Raw genomic sequence first — 24,687 nt, 5'->3', positions numbered from 1 at the left:
AAGTCTTTTGCCAGCCTGGAACCCTGATATCAGTCCTCGTTTGTGATAGCGACAAGATCAATACACCATAATTTGTCCCTCCCCCTACTGGTAGTGACCTGGATGGGCTCTAGTTCAGAAATGAAGTTAATGGTGTGCCCATAGATGGACAAAGTACTCTATGGTTAGCTCATATTGTGGTGGACTAACACAGAGGCCATTAGGATCTGGTGAACTTCCATGTGTGACTCAGGGACACCTTATCCAGCGTCAAGGCCAAAGCTTGGTGATCGGCCCATGGTCAAGCAATGCCGGATCAGATTGGAGGTAACAGGAAAATAGGTTTCCAAAGTTACATAGGCAAACAGCGGGGCAGGTAAATGTAGTTGACAGATAGTTGCTTAAACTCAAAAGAGTTCACTTGTACTTGATATTAGCTACTTGCAACCTCACATGAGCTTCTGGAGATGTGTCTGGATTGCCTCGTGCATTCTGTGTCAGACTTTTAAGCCTCCTTGGGATTTCTGAGTACTTCATGCAGGTAGTACCTTGTAGCAGAATCATGACAGAAGGTCATTGGGCAAAGTTAAAAGCTTGGTCCCTGCCCTGGGTAGAAAAGAAGCTTGCAGAATTGGATGTCAAATAATGCACCAAACAATTTTATGCAGGTATGTATCTTGTGAGGTTGATTTATTTCAACAAGCTGGATTGAAGCTCCATCTCTCTCTGTGGCAGATGGGCAGCCACCCAATGGGAAGTACGTCTAAGTACACAATTCATGTTGGGTGCCAGTCGATCTTGCTGGAGCTGGCTTTGAAGGCATCTTTACTGCACCTGATTCCAGAACAGACAGACTGGGAAGCTGTTGATGGCAATATAGACTTGTACTACTTACAACATATACTGTGGTTGTCATGGCAATGCTCCTGCTAGAAGGTACATGTTAAGGGGTTCTGGTCTAGCAAGAAATGTGTATCCAATCCAAACACTTTTTCACTGTTAGAACAAATGGGGTTCGGATTGACCTCTTTGTTTCACATATGTATACACACACACGCCCACACACACATGCACAAAAAAATAAGAATGTGAAAAACATATACTTGAAGGAAAGGGGTCCCTAGTACTGTGGTCACTTAACTTTTATGGGTGGCATGTGGTTCCCTCCATTACGGTGCACCCAGACCTCAAACTACCACCAGTCAGGCCCAGCAGAAGGAAGTGAGAGGGACCCCCACTAAATTAGAGTGATGGGAGATCATCCATTGTGGTCTCCTGTACAATCAGACAGGAAGTGAGTAACATCGGAATCAGAGTTTTTAGATTAGGTGCAGGATCATATGGGGACAAAGAGTACAATGGTAGAATTGGACAGCCAATCAAAAATATGTTGGATACTATTACTAGGGTGAAGAAAGAACATGACGTGTTAGTGCATTACATGACAGATATTTTGAAGCTGTGCGAATTGTGCCTGTGATCTGTATTCAATCTTTTCAGAGCAGGCTACAGCTACTTTGCCAACTAGACTCTCTACTTTCATAGACTTTTTCACACATCAAGTTTCAGTGAGCAAAAATATCGGGTATTTCCGTCGTCCTTGGGAGTGAACATCTATTGTGTGTGAGAAAGCAGAGAGGGTGTTGACATTATATATTTAATACAAGAAGAACTTGCTCCTTCTGGCAAGAGTGGATCAATGGGTGGGGATTTGGGGCACAAGATAAATAAAATGGTGGTAGTTAATAGTGAATATGTTTAGATATTAATGAGTAGTGGTTAAATATGCTGTATTTTATCAACATTGGATGAACATTTTGTCCATAGACTGTGTCTAAATTGCAACGCTTAAGGTAAGTGCCTAAGTTCTCGGGTGGAACTGAGAGTTTAATAATCATCTTATTGGTCGCCTGGCAACTATGTGATGGAATATGTAGGGGTTACTGTTTTCAGCTAGTGTTTTTGTGGTTTGCAATATCTCCTGTGCCAATCTTTGTCTGCGTCCTTTTCGTTTTCAGGGTGGATTGAGGAAAGGGACGTCCGACATGCTATCGCTTTCGAAGAATCACTCATCTTCCTAAGTGTCTCTCTCTCTCACACATTTTCTCTCTCCCTCTCTCTCTTGCACTCTCTCTCGGTCTTTCTCTCTCCACCTGCTTCCCTCTCTCAGCAGCTTTCTCTTAGTGAATCATTCTTCTCTTCAGGCTTTATCTGTCTTGTTCTTTCCGTTTCTTTGCCCCTCTGTTTTACTTTGCTCTTTTTATCTCTATGTCGATTTTTCGTGCTCCCAAATCCTTATCCCTCCACTGCAGATTTTCGGCTTTACTCACTATCTTCTTCGCTTGCAATTTTTTCAATCTGGTCTTTAGCACTTTCTTACTATTTCACCCTGCCTCTCTTGATCTCTATTACACCCCATCTCTCACCTCTGACTCTCTCACTTGCTATTTCTCTTACCTCTCCACCAAGGCCCTGTCTACTCTTGCTGTGGGCTTGTGTTTGCTGGATCTCTGATACAATTCTCTCATCTTTTCTTACTTCAACTCTGGTTCTCATTCTCACCTTGCTCTACGTCACTACCCCTTCTAGCGTGTCACTTTCCTTTCTTTTAGTAAATGCTCATTTTGTTTTCTACTGGATTGATTGCTATCAGATTCATATAATCTGTGTAAGATGTGTGATATTATGTTTATTGTACTCATTGCGTACTGATAGCTGCACGAAGGAGAGGGGAAATATGCACAGTAAATCCAGTAAGAAAACTCAGAAATCTACTAGTAAGTGGAAGGCCAAATCATTCATGACAAGACTACAGCAGAGATTGCTGTATATAAAAGCTACCGCCGTGATGCAGGGGAAGTGGCGCCAGTGGTGGAGTATAAGCAGTGCTTAATTTGAACCGCTGGTTTCCGGTGCTCCGTACCAGCACATAATTGTCAACACCGGCACTTATGACAGTCTGCCACATGGTAGTGCTGTTTGACTAATTTAGAGATAATCACAACTACAGTTGTTTATTTATTCAATATTCAGTAAAAATGACCTAATGCCTACTGCCCAAGTCATTCTTATACCTTTGGGGGCCTGTAATAGTCTGAATTGTCACACTTGTAGGAGTGTGATGGTTAGTTGTTGTGTTGACTTGATGTGTTGGTAATGTCATTGGCAGGGCTGGCCGGTGCAATTGGTGGTGCAAGCTGCATTGGCACTTATTTTATTACAAATTGAGCACTGAATAACAGGAAAATGAATCTTGATTTGCCTTATATGATACTTTCATATTTTTCCTACAGTGTGTCTGCATACACCCTTAAGGAAGGCAGAACTTTGATTGTGCTTTTTCTGAGCTGATGATTTTCATAAAAAAATATACTAATCATAGCACTGCCAAACATAATTCTGTGATTTTTTTACTTTCACAGAGCAAAACTTGTGAAATTTAGGAGCCTTCCAGTTGCACAAGGAAGTTGATTTTTTTCAGCATAAGCACATCTTACATTGATTTTATTCCGACATCTTATTTGAATTTTTTTTCCTTTTAGTGCGACAGTAAGCCGGGGCTTGTGCTGCAGCTTGTGACTCTTCTGAGGTGTGTATGACAGTACTGACTCAAGAGGGAAATATTTTGTTCGGTTCTTATTTTCATGCAAAGAAGTGTTTTTATGGAAGACTTTAGGCACTTTCTGAATTTTGTGCAGCATCTGAAGGTAATACCCAGAGTTGGTGATATCCACTCACCTTTACCTCCAGATCTAGGCTTAAAATGCAACAAAATGAGCAACAACTGTTGGTAAAATCATCCTTGCAAATGTTCTTTCTTATTTCTTACAATCAGGTTGTTGCAGGCTAATAAGCCCTGCAAACTCAGTGATGCGTAATTAGCACTTCACTCATGCAAGGCTTACTTAGACTCTGTTTTTCTGTTACCATCGATTAAGAGGTGAGCACAAACTGTACTTGCTTAGATGTTTTGATTGCATGTGAGATCGGGTGAGCGGAAATGACGAAAATGCTTAAGATGACCTTTCAAAATGCATTGATCTTGGATTGAAAATAGTTTATAAAACTATGCTGCTGTTTCTAAGCACTGTAAATAACAGGTGTTGCTATAAACAAAAGTACAACACAATGTAAAAGTTATCAAAACCAGCATCATCAAAGCTTTAAACAGATTCCCAGCTATCAGTTACAATCTTTGTAATGATTTTGGAAATTTCTAGGCACAAAGGAGAAATGTGGGGGCTAGAAATTGTTCCTGAGGTAAGCCAATCATTTTATAAATAGCATATATTTTTGAAACAATCTAGAATGAACTTCCTGACAAAAGGGTGTATCCCTCATCCTCTCAAACAAGGAATAGTCCTGAAAATATGGGGTTCAATTTACCGTGAACATTGATATGTTTATATTTTACTGATAAGGTTTAGTTTCACCTACTTACAAGGCAGCTCAGTAAAAAAATACCTGAAGATTGAATTGTACATAGTGACCAGAAGCAAACTGAATACACTGTTTCCAAAGACAGCAAACTCGGCACAAGCCTTTTATGTATAAAATATGAGATTGTGTTGACCAGTCCTGCTCCCAAAGGTTTTCTGAGTAAGACACCAATGTGTTCCCAGTAATTCAAGAGTAGCCCAGAAACAATGTTTTCTTCATATAGTTTAATTTAATTTACATTTTTATTAAATAATTGCTAAGTTACTTAAAACAATTGCAATGAATATTGAACAAGATATAGTTACATGGTTCGATGTCGTACATAAAAAGAAACATAACAGGTTTAAAATTGAATCTTTACATTCATATTTAAAAGTATCAGTTTTTAAAAAGAAAAAGTGAGGTTCAGAGTTATAGTGACCAAGATCAGCCGCCTTGTTGCCTGTCAGATATAGTTACGTAGTTCGATGTCACACGTATTTTAGAGCAGGTTTAAAATGGAATCTTTATATTCGTATTGAAAATTTTCGTTTACAAAAAAAAGAAAAAGTGGGGTTCAAAGTGATAGTGGCCAGGGTCTGCCGCATTGTTGCCTGTTAGAAGGTCATGTTGTTCCTGAATGATAACATGTCCATTAAGTTGCAGTTTGGGCAAATTGTATTGTGATGCAGTCTTTGCTCCACCTTCAGCAAAAAATGAACAGTCCCCTGGGTCAAAGCAGACCAGAACCTCCTGCCTTCTTCAATGGAGTCCCCTTTGATTAACAGCCCTAGTTAGTAGCTGGTTCCTTTCTTTGTGTACAATATTGCACATTGCAAATATATACTTCTTCACATAGACACTCCAGGGTCACATAATAAATTTTGTAAAACATCCCTGTTTACTCCGTAGAAAGAACCCAAACATTAACAGGATAATGGTAGCCATGCAGGTCCAATAATTCGATGTCAAATTTCGTTTCCACTGTATCTAGGTCTATGGTTTCATTGTGGACTAGTGATGCTGACCACAAAGTGTTGTCTTACACCATTTGATTCTGTATATCTATTTCTAAGGAAATTAATAGTTGACACATTTCATAAGTTTCATTAAAACAAGCTGGGGTGTGGATCCTGCTACTGGGGTCATTTTGGGATTTCCGAATCTGATCAGAACACTACCTGGTAGTTTCAAATCCTACTAGAACACAAGTATTGGGATGCAACAAACACAGATGCTTATTGACCCCACAAGCCAGCCCGTGATTACTTTAGACAGGTTTTAAAGTCTGCATAGTCAAACTCTGATTTTAGATTGAAAAAAAGCTGAAAAGAATAAACCTTTCCACTTATGTGGCGATAACATACAAAATAAAATAGTGCTATCTGGTGCCACGTAAATTCATACTTGTGTGGTCACAAAATGATTCGCTCATTCAAAAATGTTGTTAACAATCAGTTTTCCAATAACTCATGCCGAAAGGGCCTGATGCGACCCATGTATAAATTTGCCTGATGTATAAATTTGGTGCAAAAAACGTTCTAATACATGATCAAAAGAAATTTGCACTGGGGTGTTGTTGCATATAGCTTTTATTGGGATCTAAACAAAGCCCATAACACAGGCGTTCAAGGCAAAAATGAGCTGTAATTCACTACCTCAAGTGTATTGCCAATCTTAGCCTGATAAACCAGACACTAAATAGAAACTTATGTCTAACATTGCTCTATATCTCGCTATGAAAGTAAGGGCAAGTTTGGTTATATAATGAACAATTTATGATTGCTTTTTATTGCAACTTTACTTGCAATACACCACATTTCCCATCACAAAGATTACAGTACCAGAAATCAGACTGATTGGCATAGGATTTATTTAGTGGTAGTATCTATGGAGCACTCAAACTCGCCTATTCAAAAGATAGCTGGTAGTTAATGTGCACGATATATGAATGATTGCCCAAGATCAGTAGTGGTGCCACACTTGTATTTAAATATGTGATAAAGTACTGCCATCATACATTATGAGGATATTGAAGGTCACAGAGGAATTCTGTGACCATCTAAAAGAACGAGGTCAAAAGTTAAGTTCCTTTATAAGGCAATGAAACTCTGAGGTGACTTGCAATATCCTTTTAAAATATGGCAGAGGGTAATTTATTCCTAATATTAAATGGGCACACCATCTCCCTTCCCACAAACTGCTATGCTAACATCAGTGGTGTCTTGCTGTTTCATAAGTAAGCTATAGTATGGTTGAAGCAATGAACAATAAAATAAGAATCTATTGCGCCAAACGAAACACACCAAAAGCAGTTAGTAATTTCTTGGAAAAACATACCAGAATAATTTTTATATGATTGAAATTAAAGAAGGGAGAAGCTCAGAATGAGTAGTAACATGCAGAGAGACTCTCTCCTGGCATGAACTAGAGCATACAAAATACAAACATGTTGCCATGAATCTATTCTTTGAATTGATCACTGTTCATTTTAGAAAAACAGATCATACGAATTAAAGGAGCTTAAACTCCACTTGTTATGATGCGCAAAACTTGTATTTCACTTTGACTGATGGCTCTGGCACTATGCATTATTACGTCACAACTCAACTGTAATTAGTCATTACCATTTAGCAGTTATGCTGCATTATTATTACATGTAACTAAAGGTGTCACAAGTGTAGTAAATAGATTTTAGGCAGGTTGTTGTACTAAGCCTGCAGCTGACGGCAGAAACGATTGGCTCCTCCTATGCTTCGCGCGCTGCTATTGTGTATGTTTGTTTGCAACTATTTAAAAAAAAAATTTTTTACATCTGCTAGGACTGCCGCACATTTTAATTGGAAATAGTGTTGGGGCACTAATCCTAGTTCTAACGTCATTTTAACTGGTGGTTCTTAACTGTTGTGAGTTGGGTGAAGTGGCCTCTGCACCTCCCCGGTCCACCACAGCCATTAGCGGGCTGATTGTTGTGGAGTTAGCACTGCTCGGGCCCGGCCGGCGTGCACTTTTTACACTTCCGGTTTTGCCATCCTACGGCCGCCATCTTGCAAGGGAGGCGGGCTAGTCTTTCCCTCTCCCTGATTACGACTTCCTATATAGGCTGCCTATGGCTCAGGAGCGCACCTACTAAGCCTGCAGCTGACGGCAGAAGCGATCGGCTCCTTCTATGCTTCGCTCGCTGCTATTGCGTATGTTTGTTTGCAACTATTTAAAAAAAAAAATGTTTTTACATCTGCTAGGCCTGCTGCACATTTTAATTGGAAATAGTGTTGGGGCACTAATCCTAGTTCTAACCTCATTTTAACTGGTGGTTCTTACCTGCTGTGTGTTGGGTGAAGTGGCCTCTGCACCTTCCCGGTTCACCACAGCCATTAGTGGGCTGATTGTTGTGGAGGGAGCACTGCTCGGACCCGGCCGGCGCGGACTTTTTACACTTGCGGTTTTGCCATCCTACGGCTGCAATCTTGCAAGGGAGGCGGCCTAGTCTTTCCCTCTCCTTGATTATGACTTCTGATATAGGATGCCTATGGCGCGGGAGTGCAGCAGACGCGCTCAGCCGGCGCGCTGGTGGCGCGCCAAAGGCAAGCCCGTCTGCGCCAGTCCACGCCTGGACGCTGCCAGACATGCTGGAGGTTCCCAGTCAGGGGTGCTGAGTTACACTGGGGAGTATTTGATGTCCATTGGTTTGCACAGCGGATCATGTGGTCAACATCAGGGGGTTGTAACAGAAGGTCCTTTCTGCTGTGCAGAGTGTGGCTATAGCTTCCGCTCCCCATTGTCCCCTACCCCTCCCAGACATACCATGAAAATGTTACATCTGAATGTCTGTTCCATGGTAAAACACTATATGGAGATCCATGACCTCATTGAGGACGAGTCCTCTGGCGAATTTTTTCATCACTGAAACTTGGTTGACTGATGCCTCAGTGGCTGAACCTGGCCTCGCTCTTCCCCTGGGGTACAGTATTTTAACCCTCAATAGGGAGTCCAGAGGCGGGGGCATAGCTGTGATCTTTAAAACATGTTACAGCTGCACACTCATTAAAAAGGAGGTGGCCAGGTGCGAATGCGCCCGCTTCTCAATCTCCTTTAATACGCACTCCTCTGAGGTTCCGTGAATTCTGAACCCGTTTTATAAAGGTCATGGTTTCGTTACGAATTTGATATTAGCGAACCGTAACTAGTTAGTGCAGCAAGTATAGTGTTTTCATCATGTTAGACCGATGGATTCACTACGTATTTAGGGATTTCGTTCTGAACCCTTGGGTTCCATTTTGTGTATGCCAGCCATTTTGTGGTTGCCCTCACATAGGCCGATGACTGTGGCTGAACTAGTCTTTTTAAGGACATGTACAACTTAGCTCAAGTTTGTGCTGACTCCTGTTTGACCTGAGTGAACTGACCCTGTTGCCTGAAGCTGACCTTGTTAAACCAGTTCCTGCCCTTTAGCTGATCAAGATTAAGGATCAGAGCACAGGACATCATAAAGTTTTACTGCAACACAAATATGCCTTACCCTACTCTCACCTGTTTCTGCTCCTTTCTTTATGGTCTATTTACGATTGGGTTGTGCCCTTTTTAGGTTTCGCCTCGTCGAAAGCTGCGCACCGCGCAGCTTTTCGGCGCATGCGAAATCTAATGTTTACAGTATGTGTCTTGGGAATCCGCCCTCTGTTCCATTGGCTAGCTCCATAAATGGAGGCTAGCCATTGGAACAGAGATCTGTCCGTGAAAGCCGGAGCAGATTCGTTGGCGTTCCCGAGACTTTTAGACTTTTGCCTACGTCATGCGGCTGTGGGCGGTTCCTATTTTTTTTGGGGGGACGCCATGTTTCTATCATTTGCCGCCGGAAGATGTCCAGGTGAGTGCGTCCTTGTTTCTTTGTCAACCCTCTTTTCACTCTCTTTGCCTGTTTGCCTCCGTTATTATGCATGCGCGCGACACCACAACCTTCTTCCTGTCCCAGGGCGAAGCTATTCTGTAAACACAGTCAGGAATGGGAGGTGCTAATCTTCCCCCGTCCCCCTCCCGCTGTCCGTGTGTGCCCGTTCCCGCCCCCCCTCCCGCTGTCCGTGTGTGCCCGTTCCCGCCCCCCCTCCTGCTGTCCGTGTTTGCCCGTTCCCCCCTCCCGCTGTCCGTGTGTGCCCGTTCCCACCCCCACCTCTCCCGCTGTCCGTGTGTGCCCGTTCCCGCCCCCCTCCCGCTGTCCGTGTTTGCCCGTTCCCCCCTCCCGCTGTCCGTGTTTGCCCGTTCCCACCCCCCCTCCCGTTGTTCTTGTTTCCATATACACAGGTAGTTGCTCATGGAGCGCCTCCGTGTAGTCCCGGGTCTTGAGCAGCTCTCGCAGGTCGGCCTTCAGCCGCGCTACCTTGAAGCCGGCATCTAGGCACTTGTCGAGCAGGCTGCCCAGCAACACATTGCACCTCACGCTGCCCCGATGGCGCAGCCGTTCCCGGCAGCATGGGCAGCGGGAGAGCCCTTCGTAGCCACCCAGGCACAATTTGCAGAATGTCCGCAAGACAGCGTCACCGGGTCCCAGAGGACGCCCCGGCATGAGGGGCAGCAGAGGAGGTCCATGGCAGGACGTGCCCTGGCAGCGCGAGGAACGTCACAAGGGTCAGAGCCGCATCAGTGGCATCGGAGCTCGCTATCAGTCGAGGCACATGGCACCGTGCCACCTAACGAAGAGCACGGCTGTCCAAGGGAGGCACAGATGCCCAGTGACATCAGGGGGGTCTCTTACTCTGTCAACACGTCCCTCCGAGGGCTGGGCCCCTTCACTAAACTCTGGAAAAGGAAGCCCAGTCTGTAGGCGCTATATACATGACTTCGTTTCCACTCACCAACTCAATAAACCACCCTACCACCAACTTTACTTGCAGTTTCTTAAGACTCGAGTCACCCTCCCAATGCGACCAGGAGAGACAAAGGGGCTGCTGTAGCATCTGCCCTGCCGGCTCCAGGCCCTTTCAACGCGGCCTCACACACCAGTGACAGCTAAAATGGTCCAAGCTGGATACCTGGTCTCCTCCAGGCGCTCACCCGGAAGGACGCATTAGAGACCCCAGGGTCCAACAAGGGGAATACCCTAAAAAGGTGGCATCATTTAGGTTGTTGCTTCGTGAGCGAAAGGTGGGGAGGTATATTTACAGATGAGCCGTTACCAGGGTAAAGGTGAGGAGTCTGGCGTGGGGGAGGGGCGATGGGGCAGGGGACCCCGGTTCCTGAGGTGGCCGGTTGGGGGTTCCCTCACCAGCCTATTCCCTCCAATCCCAGGCCCTCCTCTGCCTCCCACCGCCCCTCCTACCTCGGCAAAGACCCCCGTGCCCACCATGAAGGTCTAAAGTGGGGCTCCGGTTGGGTTTCGAGGAATGAGGCTGGAGCCTGGATGGGCTCTCGGACCCGCTGCCCTCAGGAAGACTCAAGAGTTAAGCTCCAGGGAGAGCTTCCTGTTCTAGCCGAAGGACGGATTTCACTCTCACTCCCACACCAGTGTCCAGCACCCACTGCTCTCTGCCCCCTGTAAAGCCCAGACACGGGTGCTCCTCAGCACCCTCCTTGGTGTGCTTGCATACACCATTACACAGAGGCGTGTGATGGGGAACAAAAGGCAGGCATGCTGCAGACATCCTGGGATCAGCCGAGTGTACCCCACCCCGCCCAGATGACTCTGGGGTTCCTGCTGGCTGAACCCTGACGGGGCGAAAGGGACCAGCCCGGCAATCCTTCAATACCAAACCTCCTTACCCACCCTGCAGTTTGCATTCCAAGCAGGGTATATAGCGCCCATTTAAGTTAAATGATAACATACCGAACAAAACTCGAGCATCACTTTTGTCGCCGCAAAAAAGAGAACAGCAGTGGCATTTGGCATCTTTTTAAATCCCGAAAGCGGGAGGTCTGTCACAAACGTGTGGGTGTGGGGGGGGGGCTGTGTGTGGGTGTGTGTGTGTGGGGGGCTCTGTGTGGGGGGGGCTCTGTGTGCTATTGGCATTGTAAATGACAGTGCCATTTATTTATCTGTTTTCAAAACCAACACATAAATAAAAATGTTGTCATTTACAAAGCCAATAGCTCAAACTTTTGCAAATGCGAAACCGTTGCATTGTAAATGCTTGTTTATTATGGGTTTGTTCGACCTGTCTAAAGAAGAATGTTGGGTTTGACCGATGATTGATCATGGGCTGGGCAACTGAAAAGTGGGTTTTACCGTCATGCGATACCTCTGGTGTGGATACATGTGATTGGACAATTTGTAAATGTTAGGTATTTGTCTGGAATGTGATTTTTGGCATAAAAAGGGATGACTTGCTTTGTAAAATTGAGAATTTGTGCCTTATCTGGGACCTTAACCTTCATTTTGACCACTCCAATTACCCCAAAATCATCAGCTTGCTTGCTGATTTCGCTGCTTGCCAATTAAAACAGTTGGTTGTGGGCCCCACCCACTCGGACGGACACTTACTTGATCCGGTCTTTTCCAACATCCCTTCACTCTTTGTTAAGACACCTACCCCGATGTGTTGGACTGATCACTTTTTAGTTACTTTCTTCATCCCGCTTTCCAAGGCCATACCTAGAACTAACCTCAAAGCTACATTGAGACGTTGCTGGCATAAACTTAATATAAAATATCTGTGTTCCACCCTGGCATCCACCCCTCCTACTTTAGTCACGCATCCCAAGCAAGCTTATAAAGCATTCTATGACTGGATACTCCATGCTTTAGACTCTTTGATTCCAGCCAAATGGTCAAAGGGTCGGTGCTCGAAGTCTAACCCCTGGTTTGATGATGCCCTGGCAGTTTTGCGTAGTCTTTGTAAGAAGCTAGAACGACCCTGGGGCAAAAAAGCTGTACCAGGATGCGATTAAACACTATCACAAGGCCATACATCAGGCACATATGGCCTTCCTTACCAATGAGATTAAGTCCAGAAAAAATCCTGTCAAAAGCATCTTTAAAATACTTAATGATTTTAAAACCAGGAAAAATCCTTCCACTCCGTGGATCACGTCTGAATAACAATGTGATGACCTAGCCATTTTCTTTGTTCAAAAAGTTGAAACTATTTATAAATCCTTTGCCACTTGCCCTACGGACTCTGCAACCACTGCTGCTCTTCGGCCCACTATCACCCTGGCTGCTATCCCTCCTATCTCCCACGAGGAAATCCTTAATTTAAGTAAGAGGGTTAAATCTGGCTCCCCTACTGATCCCATGAGGCCTGCCCAATTTAGAGATGCTCTACCTGTTCTATTGACACCATTATGCCAGATCATAAATGCCTCGTTCACCACGGCTGTGGTGCCCCCGCCATGGAAACAAGCAAGGGTGGTCCCTTTGCTGAAAAAACCGGCACTGGACCCAACTAAACCGGAAAACTTTTGTCCTAAATTCCTCTTGCCCTGGGTAGCAAAAATTGCGGAGGCCCACACTAATAACATTCTTTCGGGCCATCTGAGCAACATTGGCACCTTAGATCACTCCCAGAATGGCTTCCACCCGGGTATAGCACAGAGACCATGCTTGTAGCAGTGAGTGAACCCCTACGGACCATCCTGGATGAGGGACTGACTGCGGCTCTCATCCTGCTCGACCTCAGCGCCGCGTTTGACACTGTCTCCGATAAAATCCTCCTGCAGTGCCTGGAGCAGGTGGGGGTGGTCAGCCCGGTCCTGGAGTGGTTCCACGCTTTTATTTCTGACAGATCATTTCAGGTTTTGGCCCCCCCTTTCCTGTCATCAAGCAGGGAGTTCCTCAGGGCTCAACATTAAGCCCTGTCCTGTTCAACCTCTATGTCCAACCCCTGGCAGCGGTGGCAAGGGACTCTGGTCTGACCATGATATCGTACGCTGACGATATGCAGTTGGCGGTGGCCCTCTCTGAAGACCATGCTCAGGGCGCCGCGCATTTTTAGGCTGGCCTTGCAGCGGTCGCACAATGGATGACCACCAACTGCCTTCAACTCAATGCCAGCAAGTCAGAAGTGCTGCTTGTGAGAAAAGACAAGGGGCTCTGGAGTAAGCATTGGTGGCCGGCATCTTTGGGCAGTGCCCCAACCCCTAAGTCGGCTGTAAAAAACTTAGGGGTCTGGTTCGACTCTAATCTTGGGTTTCAGGAGCACACCAAGAAGATCGCTGGCACCTGCTTTGGTTTCCTCAGGGGTCTGAGACCTATGCTGGGCTTCTTTGACCCACCCACCTGCCAGTTGATAGTCCAAGCCACTATTCTGTCCAGGTTAGACAATGCCAACTCACTGTTGTTAGGAGCCAACAAGGCGGAAGTTACGCGCCTTTCACGGGTCCAGAACGCAGCTGCCCCTGTCCTATTGCCGCTCCCTAGAACGTGCTCTGCTGCGCCTGCACTGGCTGCCTATGTCTCAAAGCATCCAATTCAAGGCACTCTGCCTGACCTTCAAAATCTTAAAATGGTCTTCCCCTGAGATTTTGTCTGATCTGTTGATTCCCTATGTACCCACACGCCAGTTGCGCTCGGCCGAGCAACTCCTGGCTACGGTCCCCCGGGTGAAGCGCATCAGAGCTGGGGGTCGGTCCTTTCGGTACCTTGCCGCCAAACAATGGAATTCCCTCCCGATGCAGATTCGCTGGCTAGATTGCCTTCTGTCTTTCTGTAAAGTTATCAAAACGTTTCTATTTCCTACAGTCTAGCTTCTGCGCTCCTCTGATATGCCTGCAAGCGCCGGGACGCCTCTTTGCTGAGGCAGCTGTTGCGCTATATAAGCTCATCCAATAACAATAATAATAATAAAAAAAATAATAATAATTGTTTACCATGCATTGTTTATTCATTAAGTAGTTTAGCAAAGCGCTAAGTATCACCAAGTGCTAGGTGACACCTATGTTCATTTCTAATTTGTGAGATGAGATAAGTAGGTACATTTACTTGTCTATGCCTTTCGTTTAATGCATATTTCATTCAAGGCATGCTTCTTAAAGCAGGTGTGAATTCTTCAGATCGGATTTGCTTTCTTTGAGGGGAGGTCTGGAACCACATACTGCCTGTGGTTGTTATTTCCTGCCAAGAAACTGACTCAGCCTAATGTATATCAAGAGGAGATTAAGATGTTTTCCCTCGTGGTCCTCCTCAAATCTCCTACTATGAGACGCACATATGTCACGCAGTGTAAAAGGTTTGTTTCAAACAGGCACAGCTAAACCAATCCTACATGACAGAGATTTGTATACATGGTGTATTTCGTGACAGAAACTGCTCCAGTCAGATAGTTCTTCAACTTGACCTAAAATCGGCCATGAACCCACGAAAAATCACTTTTTCTGCAGCTAAAGCCCACATTTCAAGTGTCTTACAAAATTGGAACTCTGGGACAAACTGTGTTTGCCCCTGATTTCTTATTCCAAGATGTGCAGAATCATGGCACACCAACAGTATACTCCCTCCCGCCCACACAAAAATGTCTAGTTATCACTGAAGGTCTTGACGTGAGGGAAAACTGTCTGCATCCTTAGAGCCTCACTTACTATATTTTGATGCAGGGCATTAAAATAAAAGGGTAGGAATGTGCCACATCTACAAGATACAGCACATTCCTTGTACTTCTTCCCTTCGTCAGGGCACAAACAGCAGCTGTGTGCCAACACAGACACCTTTGCACCGTGGTGAAAGGGGATCACTGACATAACCTCGACAGACCGAATATCGACTGGACAAAATATCGATGACTAATTATCGACAACAAAATTATCGATTTACTATACTTACACAACAAACATCAAAAATATCGACTACACAATATCGACTACTAAAAACAACGACTACAACAATATCGACTCACAACATTATCGATTTCTAAAACACCGATTATTAAATATTTATATAACAACAGTCAAAATATCGATTACACAAACATAGATAGCAAATTTATCGATTGTAAAAAAATCGACATTAATAGATCCTAAAATAAATGACTTTATTATTTAATAATTAAGTCATACTGATCATAAAAAACCAGATTTAGTTAATATAAATAGATGACATATATTATTTATTTTCATAACATTTACAATACACAATAAATACTAACATACATTTTATAATACATAAACAATGTTTCAACCTTCTACACATTTTTTACAACTAATTATATATATTCCTCCACTTTACAAATATCAAAATAACATTACCTAGAACATTACCTATACAAAATAAATCCTTACACATTCAATAAACGTTAATTGGCGTCACCCATATAAGGAAAACAATTAGCATAACAGAAAAAAAAATTCAAATCAACAAATAAAAACAGACTATCCATTTAAACAACCAATCCTATTTCTGAAACAATTAACCTAATACTATATAAATGAAATAATAAGTAACTAAAAACGCAGTATACATCTCCTAAGTAAAGGAAGACGAAACTCTGCTGGATTTCTGGAAGAAAACTGATGGACTTCAACAGAAAGAGACCTACACATATCTAAAGTAAGTACTACTACATTATTAGTCAGCGAAAATGTAAATCTCAAAGCTCACACCTATATTTTAAAGCAAAATACATCAAATATATCTTTTTTTTTTAGCACTCATCCTACAGATGAAAAAAAATAACAGAAGACCTACACAACACCTGGACATCAAAAGTTACATATAAAAAAGTAAGTATATATTAGAAATGTAAAATCGAGAATTAATAGATAGGTAACTAAATCTAAACTAGCAAAAAACGTCGAACAAATTATCATAAATAGTAATAAAATATATCTACACATTTTCTCAACTTCCACAGGTACAAAAAGATATACACAGAAAATAACAGTTTGAAGAACATCAACACCTGAAAATAACGACTTGAAAGCATCAAAACATTTACAGGTAAAATACAAATGTGTGAAACTGTATAATGTGATTAGAACATTTTTTTTCCTTAAAAAATATTTACATTCTCTTTTAATTACCTCCTAGCACTACAATACTATCATGACTGAAGGAGCTAAATTCATTTATTCACAAAAAGGGAAAATGCTTCTTTGTTACATGGGATATGTCTACACTCAAGAGAAACAAAAAGATTTGAAAGTGTTTTGGAAGTGTACGAAATATTATGCCAACAAATGTTATGGTAGAGCTATACCTCAGGAAACTACTGTTACTTATACTAAAGAACATAATCACCCACCCAATGTAACAGAAATAGAGATTAGACAAATGCTAGATTCCCTTAAAGAAGCTAGTACTAGCACTGATCAACCAACAACTGCTATTCTGAAACACCATTTAAGTGTACTTCCCCAACATGCTTCTAGCCAATTACCATCTATAGAATCCCTTAAAAGAACAGTAGCTAGACAAAAAAGAGCAACATGCACTACTCCTCCCACACCAAAAACTTTAGAAGAAGTCCAAATTCCACCTGAACTCTCTGTAACTCACAATAAAGAAAATTGTATACTCTATGACAACAAATCTAAAGATAAAAGAATTATACTGTTTGCCACAGCAAACAACATGACAAAACTTACCCAATGCCAAACTTGGATGATGGACGGTACTTTTTCTGTATGCCCCAAACCTTTTTATCAATTATACACCATCCATGGTCATTTCCAAAATGCAAATATTCCATTCCTTTATGCCCTTCTACCAAACAAACAGCAAACTACCTATCAAGAAATACTAACTGAAGTCAAGCAACATACTAACAACTATTTTCCACAAAAAATTATCATTGACTTTGAAAAAGCTATGATAAACAGCATCCTTAAAACATACCCACACACAGCAATACAAGGTTGCTATTACCACTTTAATCAATGTATCTGGCGACATCTACAAAAATCAACCTTGAGTATCCAATACGCCACTGATAGCACATTTGCTTATCAAATCAAAAAACTCATCGCCCTAGCCTATGTTCCACTAACAGATGTAACTGAGCACTATAACTTATTAATAGACAGCCCCTACTATAAAAGAAACGAAGATAAACTAAGCCCTATGCTTGACTACTTCGAAGACACATGGGTAGGAAGGCTACACAGATCAGGCCACAGAAGACAACCCAAATACCAAATAGCTTGGTGGAATGTCTACCTTAGTACACTAAATAAGGAAGCAAAAACAAACAATGCAGTTGAAGGATGGCACAATGCCTTCCAAGCAACTACAGGCCGAGGAACGCCTACCCTTCACAAATTAATACAATCCTTACAAAAAGAACAAAGTTACCAGGAGCTCCGAATGGAGCAATCAGTAACTTTGATTGGACCTAAACTCACCAAAGAAACTAAAAAAATGTATAACACACTCCAAAGTCAAGTTACCCTCTATCCAACTAGCAAAGGACTAGAATATCTATCAATGATTGCCAAAACTATTCTTTAAAACATTACATAACTATACACGTAAAACTAAACATATTTTTCCTAAAATTCTTCATTATAATATGTAACAAATTGCAATTAAATTATCAAATACATAATATTAACATATATAAAATGTATTTAGATAATGTATTTACAAAATGTTACATACAACGTAAGTAAAGCAAAATTAAAAACAGTTTTCCCACCCATTAAAAATCCAGAAAATACTTATATTTCTGATGCAGCTTCAAACGTAATCCAATTCCAAGCAATCCATAGGACACCATTCCAAAAACCCATACAATCCATGAAAGCCCAAAAAAAATGCAAAAATACAAGCAAATGCATAGCGACTCCTTTCCACTTCAGTAGACACCAGATACCATAGAAAACCCAAAAATCCGTAATGGCGAAAAATAAACGCTCCAAGAAAATGTAAAAACCCAAAAAATAGTGTGCAAAAATAAGAGTATATAATACTCGTTACACAGCTGTGATCAAAAAAGAAGGGAGTCCTCCAAAACAGCGAAACGCGACGATAACCTAGAAAAAATAAATAACATACCCACCCACATAAAAACACCCATACATATATAAAAACACATATTTATACATCAAACATATTATCTTAGTAACATTTAAACATATTACCTCACCTCACACACCTACAACAAAAACGCGGTAAAAATCCAATATCGTACACTCTACCTAACACCGAACACACAATCTTCTCTAATTAACTCTACCTACATAAACATAAACACAGCACACATACACTAGCAATAAGTTCAGAAACTTATAAAACACAATTAAAACAAACTTACCCTCTCTAACGCGAAGCAGCACCCAACCGCGATCTGTTGAAGCACCAAATACGCCTAAGTAACATTACGCGGTTAAAAAGTAGTCCCTGTATACAGCTAAATGCTATTTAATTTCTATATTCCAACACTTTAAAAAAATACACAGAGTATTATATTAAGTGTAAATATTTTTTTAAAGTGTATAAAATTATTTCATAAATATTCATAAGTTTGAAATAATTATTCAACTGTTATGTTATAGTTAAAAAATAAATTTTTGATTTATAAATACATTTAGTAAATAATGTTAATGTAAAAATAAATTGCATATATAAGTTTGTTACAAGAATTTTTTTTTTTAAATTTGCAAATATTATGTAAAACATTATGTATGTATATAATAAATGTTTTTGGTGTTTATGTATTTAAAAATGAATATTATAAATATGTTCAATATTCATAATAATTATTTCCAAAAATATAACATGACTTGGTAATAAACAAAAATGTTACAATTACAAAAAAATGTACATAATTTGCAATCACAATAAATTCAATGTGTATCTGAATAAATATTTTGTTATTAAATAAAAAGTACATATTACCAATTTGTTTCAGAAACTATTTAAATGTTAATATATGTAAAAGATAAAAAAATTATGTTAATATAATTTATGTGTTAAAAACATATACATGTACTTCATATTTTTGTTATGTTAATAAAAACATTGAATGAAATTTTTTGATTATAAATAAAAAATGATTCTCTACTTACAAATAAATTTGTATATGTGAATAAACAATTTTTCATTTATGGCATTTAACCCTGTCTATGTTTCCTTCTTTATTATTGTATATAAATATTATTTGCATATTAAATAATCTATTAAAAAATACCTTATACATTTAAATATGTTTAAAAATTTATTAATATTTAAAGTCCTACAATACCAATAATTGTTTTAATGTATATTAATTCAAATATTTTATATAAAATATATGAAAAAGTAACTAATTTAATAGACATTTAAATTGACCATATTTTTACCCTGTATCCCTCTAACCTCAAACCCTAAACTGACCCAAAGCCCTAAAAACACCCCTTTACCCACAAACTAAAAACTGACCCAGAACCCACAAAATACCCCTTTACCCACTAACTGAAACCTGACCCTGACCCCTAACAATAACCCTTTACCCACTAACTGAAAACTGACCCTGACCCCTAAAAATACCCCTTTACCCACTAACTGAAAACTGACACTGACCCCTAAAAAGACCCCTTTACCCAAAAACTGAAAACTGACCCTGACCTCTAAAAATACCCCTTTTCCCACAAACTGAAAACTAACCCTGCAACCAAAAAAATACCCTTTACCCAAATACTGAAAACTGACCCTTAACCCTAAAAACAGCCCTTTACCCACTAACTGAAAACTGACCCTGACCCCTAAAAATACCCCTTTACCCACTAACTGAAAACTGACCCTGACCCCTACAAATACCCCTTACCCACTAACTAAAAACTGACCCTGACCTCTAAAAATACCCCTTTACCCACAAACTGAAAACTAACCCTGCAACCAAAGAAAGACCCTTTACCCAAATACTGAAAACTGACCCTTAACCCTAAAAATAACCCTTTACCCACTAACTGAAAACTGACCCTAACCCCTAAAAATACCCCTTTACCCACTAACTGAAAACTGACACTGACCCCTACTAATACCCCTTTACCCACTAACTGAAAACTGACCCTAACCCCTAAAAATACCCCTTTACCCAAAAACTGAAAACTGACCCTGACCTCTAAAAATACCCCTTTACCCACTAACTGAAAACTGACCCTGCAACCAAAAAAATACCCTTTACCCAAATACTAAAAACTGACCCTTAACCCTAAAAATACCCCTTTACCCACTAACTGAAAACTGACCCTGACCCCTAAAAATACCCCTTTACCCACTAACTGAAAACTGACCCTGCAACCAAAAAAATACCCTTTACCCAAATACTGAAAACTGACCCTTAACCCTAAAAATACCCCTTTACCCACTAACTGAAAACTGACCCTGACCCCTAAAAATACCCCTTTACCCACTAACTGAAAACTGACCCTGACCCCTACAAATACCCCTTTACCCACTAACTGAAAACTGACCCTCACCCCTACAAATACCCCTTTACCCAAAAACTGAAAACTGACCCTGACCCCTAAAAACACCTTTATCCACAAACTGAAAACTGACTCTGAAAGAAAAAAATTACCCTTTACCCAAATACTGAAAACTGACCCTGAACCCTACAAATACCCCTTTACCCACTAACTGAAAACTGACCCTGACCCCTAAAAATACCCCTTTACAACTGACTCTGCACACAACATATACCCCTTAATAACCAAACAGAAAAGTAACCCAGAAGACTAAACCAACCTCTTTCCCCAAAAACAAAATAATATATATATGAGAATATCTATAATTATATATATATATGTTATATATATCTTTATATATCTAATTATAAATATATTATATATATGTAATTAAATGTAATTAGACAATTATATTTCATATATATATATTTTATATTTAATTATTATAATATTAGTTATATCTATTTATATCTATATAATTAACATATTTTAAGTCTTTAACAATTATTTCATTATGAATACCAATTAATTAATTAACATATGTCATTACTTATAATTAATTAACTTCCCACCCTATACCCCTATTAACACACAACCCACTACATAACATAAAAATGTGATATGTAACATAATTTACTATAATAGCATTAATGTTAATAAATTTACAATTACATAAAATATAATTTACATATTTAATTTATTTTACAAATATTTAATTATTCATAACAATTAACTAATTAACATAATTAATTACTTACAATTAAATTACTTCCCACCCTATTCCCCTATAATCCCACAACCCACTACATATCCTAAAAAAGTTTGATTTTACATATTCAACAATAATTCCATTTATTTAAATAAATTAACAATTAAATTATATATAATTAACATATTTTAGATAAATAACAAGTATTTACTTATTCTTACCAATTAATTAATTAACAGATTTAATTACTTACTATTAAATTACTTCCCACCCTAATCCCCTATAATCCCACAACCGGCTACATGAAAAAAATTATTTAAATAAGCATAATTCTCAAATAAGCTATTAAAATAACATATTTACCAATTACATATTATATATTTAATTAAATAGTAATTTAACAATTAATTACATATTAATACTAATAATTATATTTACATATTTAATTAATTAATACCAATTAATATATTTACATATTTAATTAATTAATACCAATTAATATATTTACATATTTAATTAATTAATACCAATTAATATATTTACATAATTAATTAATTAATACCAATTAATATATTTACATAATTAATTAATTATATTTAAAATACTTCCCACCCTATTCCCCTAAAAACCCACTACCCGCTCCTAGAAATTATTATAGTAATATAAATTTTTTTTTATTTATTAATTATTTTTAACATTAATTCTATATAAATAAATAAATAAAATTAATACATTTTAACACAAAATGCTATTATAAAACATTAAAACAATGTACATTGAACTATTACATATTATATATATACATATTAAAATTCGATATCATGAGAGTCGATATTGTGACAGTCGATAACACAACTTTCGATATTTTTAAACTAATACACATATCGATATTTTTTACTGACGATATTACTTACTCGATATTTTTTATGTCGATATTTTTTACATACATAACAATCGATAAAAAAAAAATCGATATTACTTACCTCGATATTAATGCCATCTCGATATTCTCTAGTCGATATTATGTCCAGTCGAAATAAATGACTCGATATTAAGACTGTACACCGGTGAAAGGGTGCCTGCGTTGCTGGGATGATTGTTGTTGTACAGGAAGGAACACCTTTAATGGCGTTTTACTTCTGTGTGTGCTGCAGAATGCAAAAATCGATGGGAAATAAAAGTGTTTCTCCTTGTTGCGCCACTCCTACGCATCCCATGGGGAGGCTTAGAATTCTGACGTATTCCCATGTTTATGGCAGAGTTCCACTCCTACAATCCAATTAAAAAGAAACACTCAAACAATGAGTGACGTGATTTGGTAAATGGATTTGTCTTGTAAACATAGGCCTTTCTCAAGGTAAATAGTATTTGCAAACACACAGAGAAAACAGGCATCTTTTACGTGTGTTCTTGAATAATGAGTAGAAAAAAAAAATAGCAACTGTGCATTATGAAAGAGCAAGTGTGGTGCATCCTACTGTGAATGTGCCTAAATTACAAATTACTTTAGAAACATCCATGTTTGTTTTAAAATCGACCTACAGAACTTATTGGAACACAATTTTTATTCCCTCAAATATATAGCTTTAAATGATTTGTGTTATCATTTTAAGTGGGAATTTACATAATAAAAATTATATAAAATTAGGGCTCCTGGTTTTATGGCATTTATTTTTTTAGCATTTCATAGTCTGTATTTATCCATATTTTTGGGGGCAATCTTATTGGTATTAATCCATATTTATTTGTATGTTTTGTGAAAAGTTGATGAGATAAGTCGTATATTTCCACATTTATTTAACAGACAAAAGTGCACTCATATTGATGCCTTTCGGGGTTTAGCACATTACACAACCAAAATAATAAAATAGTAAACCTTTACTAATAAATTTGCATAACAGCATCAATACATATTGAGATATGCAGTATTGTAAGCAAATCTCATTGAGCTTTGTAACTCCCATGCTGCTAATATGTACAGCTACTGGCCCGACAGTCCCTAATCTTGGCATGGAAAGTCACTCAAAAGAAGCCAATATATCAGTATTTTTTTCGCTTTTAACAAATAACTACAGACAGAAAATAGAATGTTTTCTGTCTGTATTTATCTGTAAAATGTAAAACGGGCGGACCTATATATAATTGATTAAATTGTGAGCAAAAGCAGGCTACTCCCTCTATGGATTTGCAAATGCTGTTCACCTCAACAAAGGCCTGTGAGGGGCTGAAACACATCTGTTAGGCCGTTTTGATTGTAATCCATGTTTCTTTTACTGTATTTTTATGTTGTACTGTGTTGCTGTTAGAAATAGTATTGCTGTGGTGTGCTCTTTTCCTATGTTGTGCAGTTTGTTGTGTTCAGGTGTTGTTCAGTTGTGCTGTATTGGGGTGGTGTGTTGTTTTGGTGTCTTAGGGGCCCATTATGATGTCGGGCGGATTGCCCCCGCCAGGCTGGCGGTAGCCACAGCCAGCCTGGCGGGGGCAATACGTCCGACATCCTCACTCGTTTTCCCCCCGCCATATTAGTATGGCGGGGGGGACCTCGGCGGACGGAAAGACCGTCCGCCGCTTTTCCGCCCCGGTCGCCTTGCGGCCGGGGCGGAAAAGGAATAATATGGTGGCGGTGTCTATCAGACACCGCCAGCCATATTACAATGGGCATTTTACAATGCCTTTCCGTGGCGGCAATGCCGCCACGGAAAGGCATGCGGTCTTCACTCTGGGGGCCAGAGTGAAGGAGGGGTGGGGGCTGCACACGGGGGGTACCTGTGGTACCCCCCACATTTGCATAAACAAAGCGGCAGGCACCTCGCGGTGCCTGCCGCTTTGTTTATGCAAATGCTGAAATGCATTTCTAGCATTGTGGTGGGCGGTGCTGAGAGCACCGCCCGCCACAATGCTAGAAATGCAGGATGTGCCCGCCACTGTGGCGGGCATATCCTAATGCCCCCCACGGGACCCCTGCCCTTATGGCGGGCGGTCCCAATCCTCGTCAGGATGGCGGGCGGGCAAAGTCCGCCCGCCATCCTAATGACCCCCCTAATGTGGTGGTCTACAGTGTTGTACCATTGTTATGCAGGTTGTGTTGATGTTGTTGTTTGGGTCTCTGTGAGTGTTCAATACCATTACTCTCATACTATGAAAATGCCAAAGTACCTGGGGACATACTGCAGAACAACTGTCTAACATGTCATCCTGAATGGACTAATCAGGGACCTGGGGAATTTTTATATATATATATATATATATATATATATATATATATATATATATAT

The 24,687-nt window shown here is 40.1% G+C and overlaps 1 protein-coding gene across 11 annotated transcripts in view; it reads left to right on the top strand.

Moving 5' to 3' along the window:
- LOC144810903 (uncharacterized) overlaps nt 1–24,687 on the top strand; it is a 283,608-nt gene that overhangs the window by 182,812 nt on the left and 76,109 nt on the right. For 7 of the 11 annotated variants that reach the window (XR_013606892.1, XR_013606888.1, XR_013606889.1 and 4 more), the window contains 2 exons: nt 3,522–3,568; nt 4,200–4,239. The exons of 1 other annotated variant lie outside the window; for it this stretch is intronic. Coding sequence is in view for 1 of the 10 variants with exons in the window: in XM_078673822.1 (XP_078529948.1) it covers nt 3,522–3,568; nt 4,200–4,239 (87 nt within the window). In the remaining 9 variants the exon portion in view is untranslated. The remainder of the gene's footprint in view (nt 1–3,521; nt 3,569–4,199; nt 4,240–24,687) is intronic. 3 more of the 11 variants (XR_013606887.1, XR_013606884.1, XR_013606891.1) reach the window with 1 other exon arrangement.

This window comes from Lissotriton helveticus, chromosome 1_1, assembly GCF_964261635.1.
Source record: "Lissotriton helveticus chromosome 1_1, aLisHel1.1, whole genome shotgun sequence".
In the NCBI taxonomy this organism is placed as follows: domain Eukaryota; kingdom Metazoa; phylum Chordata; class Amphibia; order Caudata; family Salamandridae; genus Lissotriton; species Lissotriton helveticus.
This window is presented reverse-complemented; position numbering and strand designations above follow the sequence as displayed.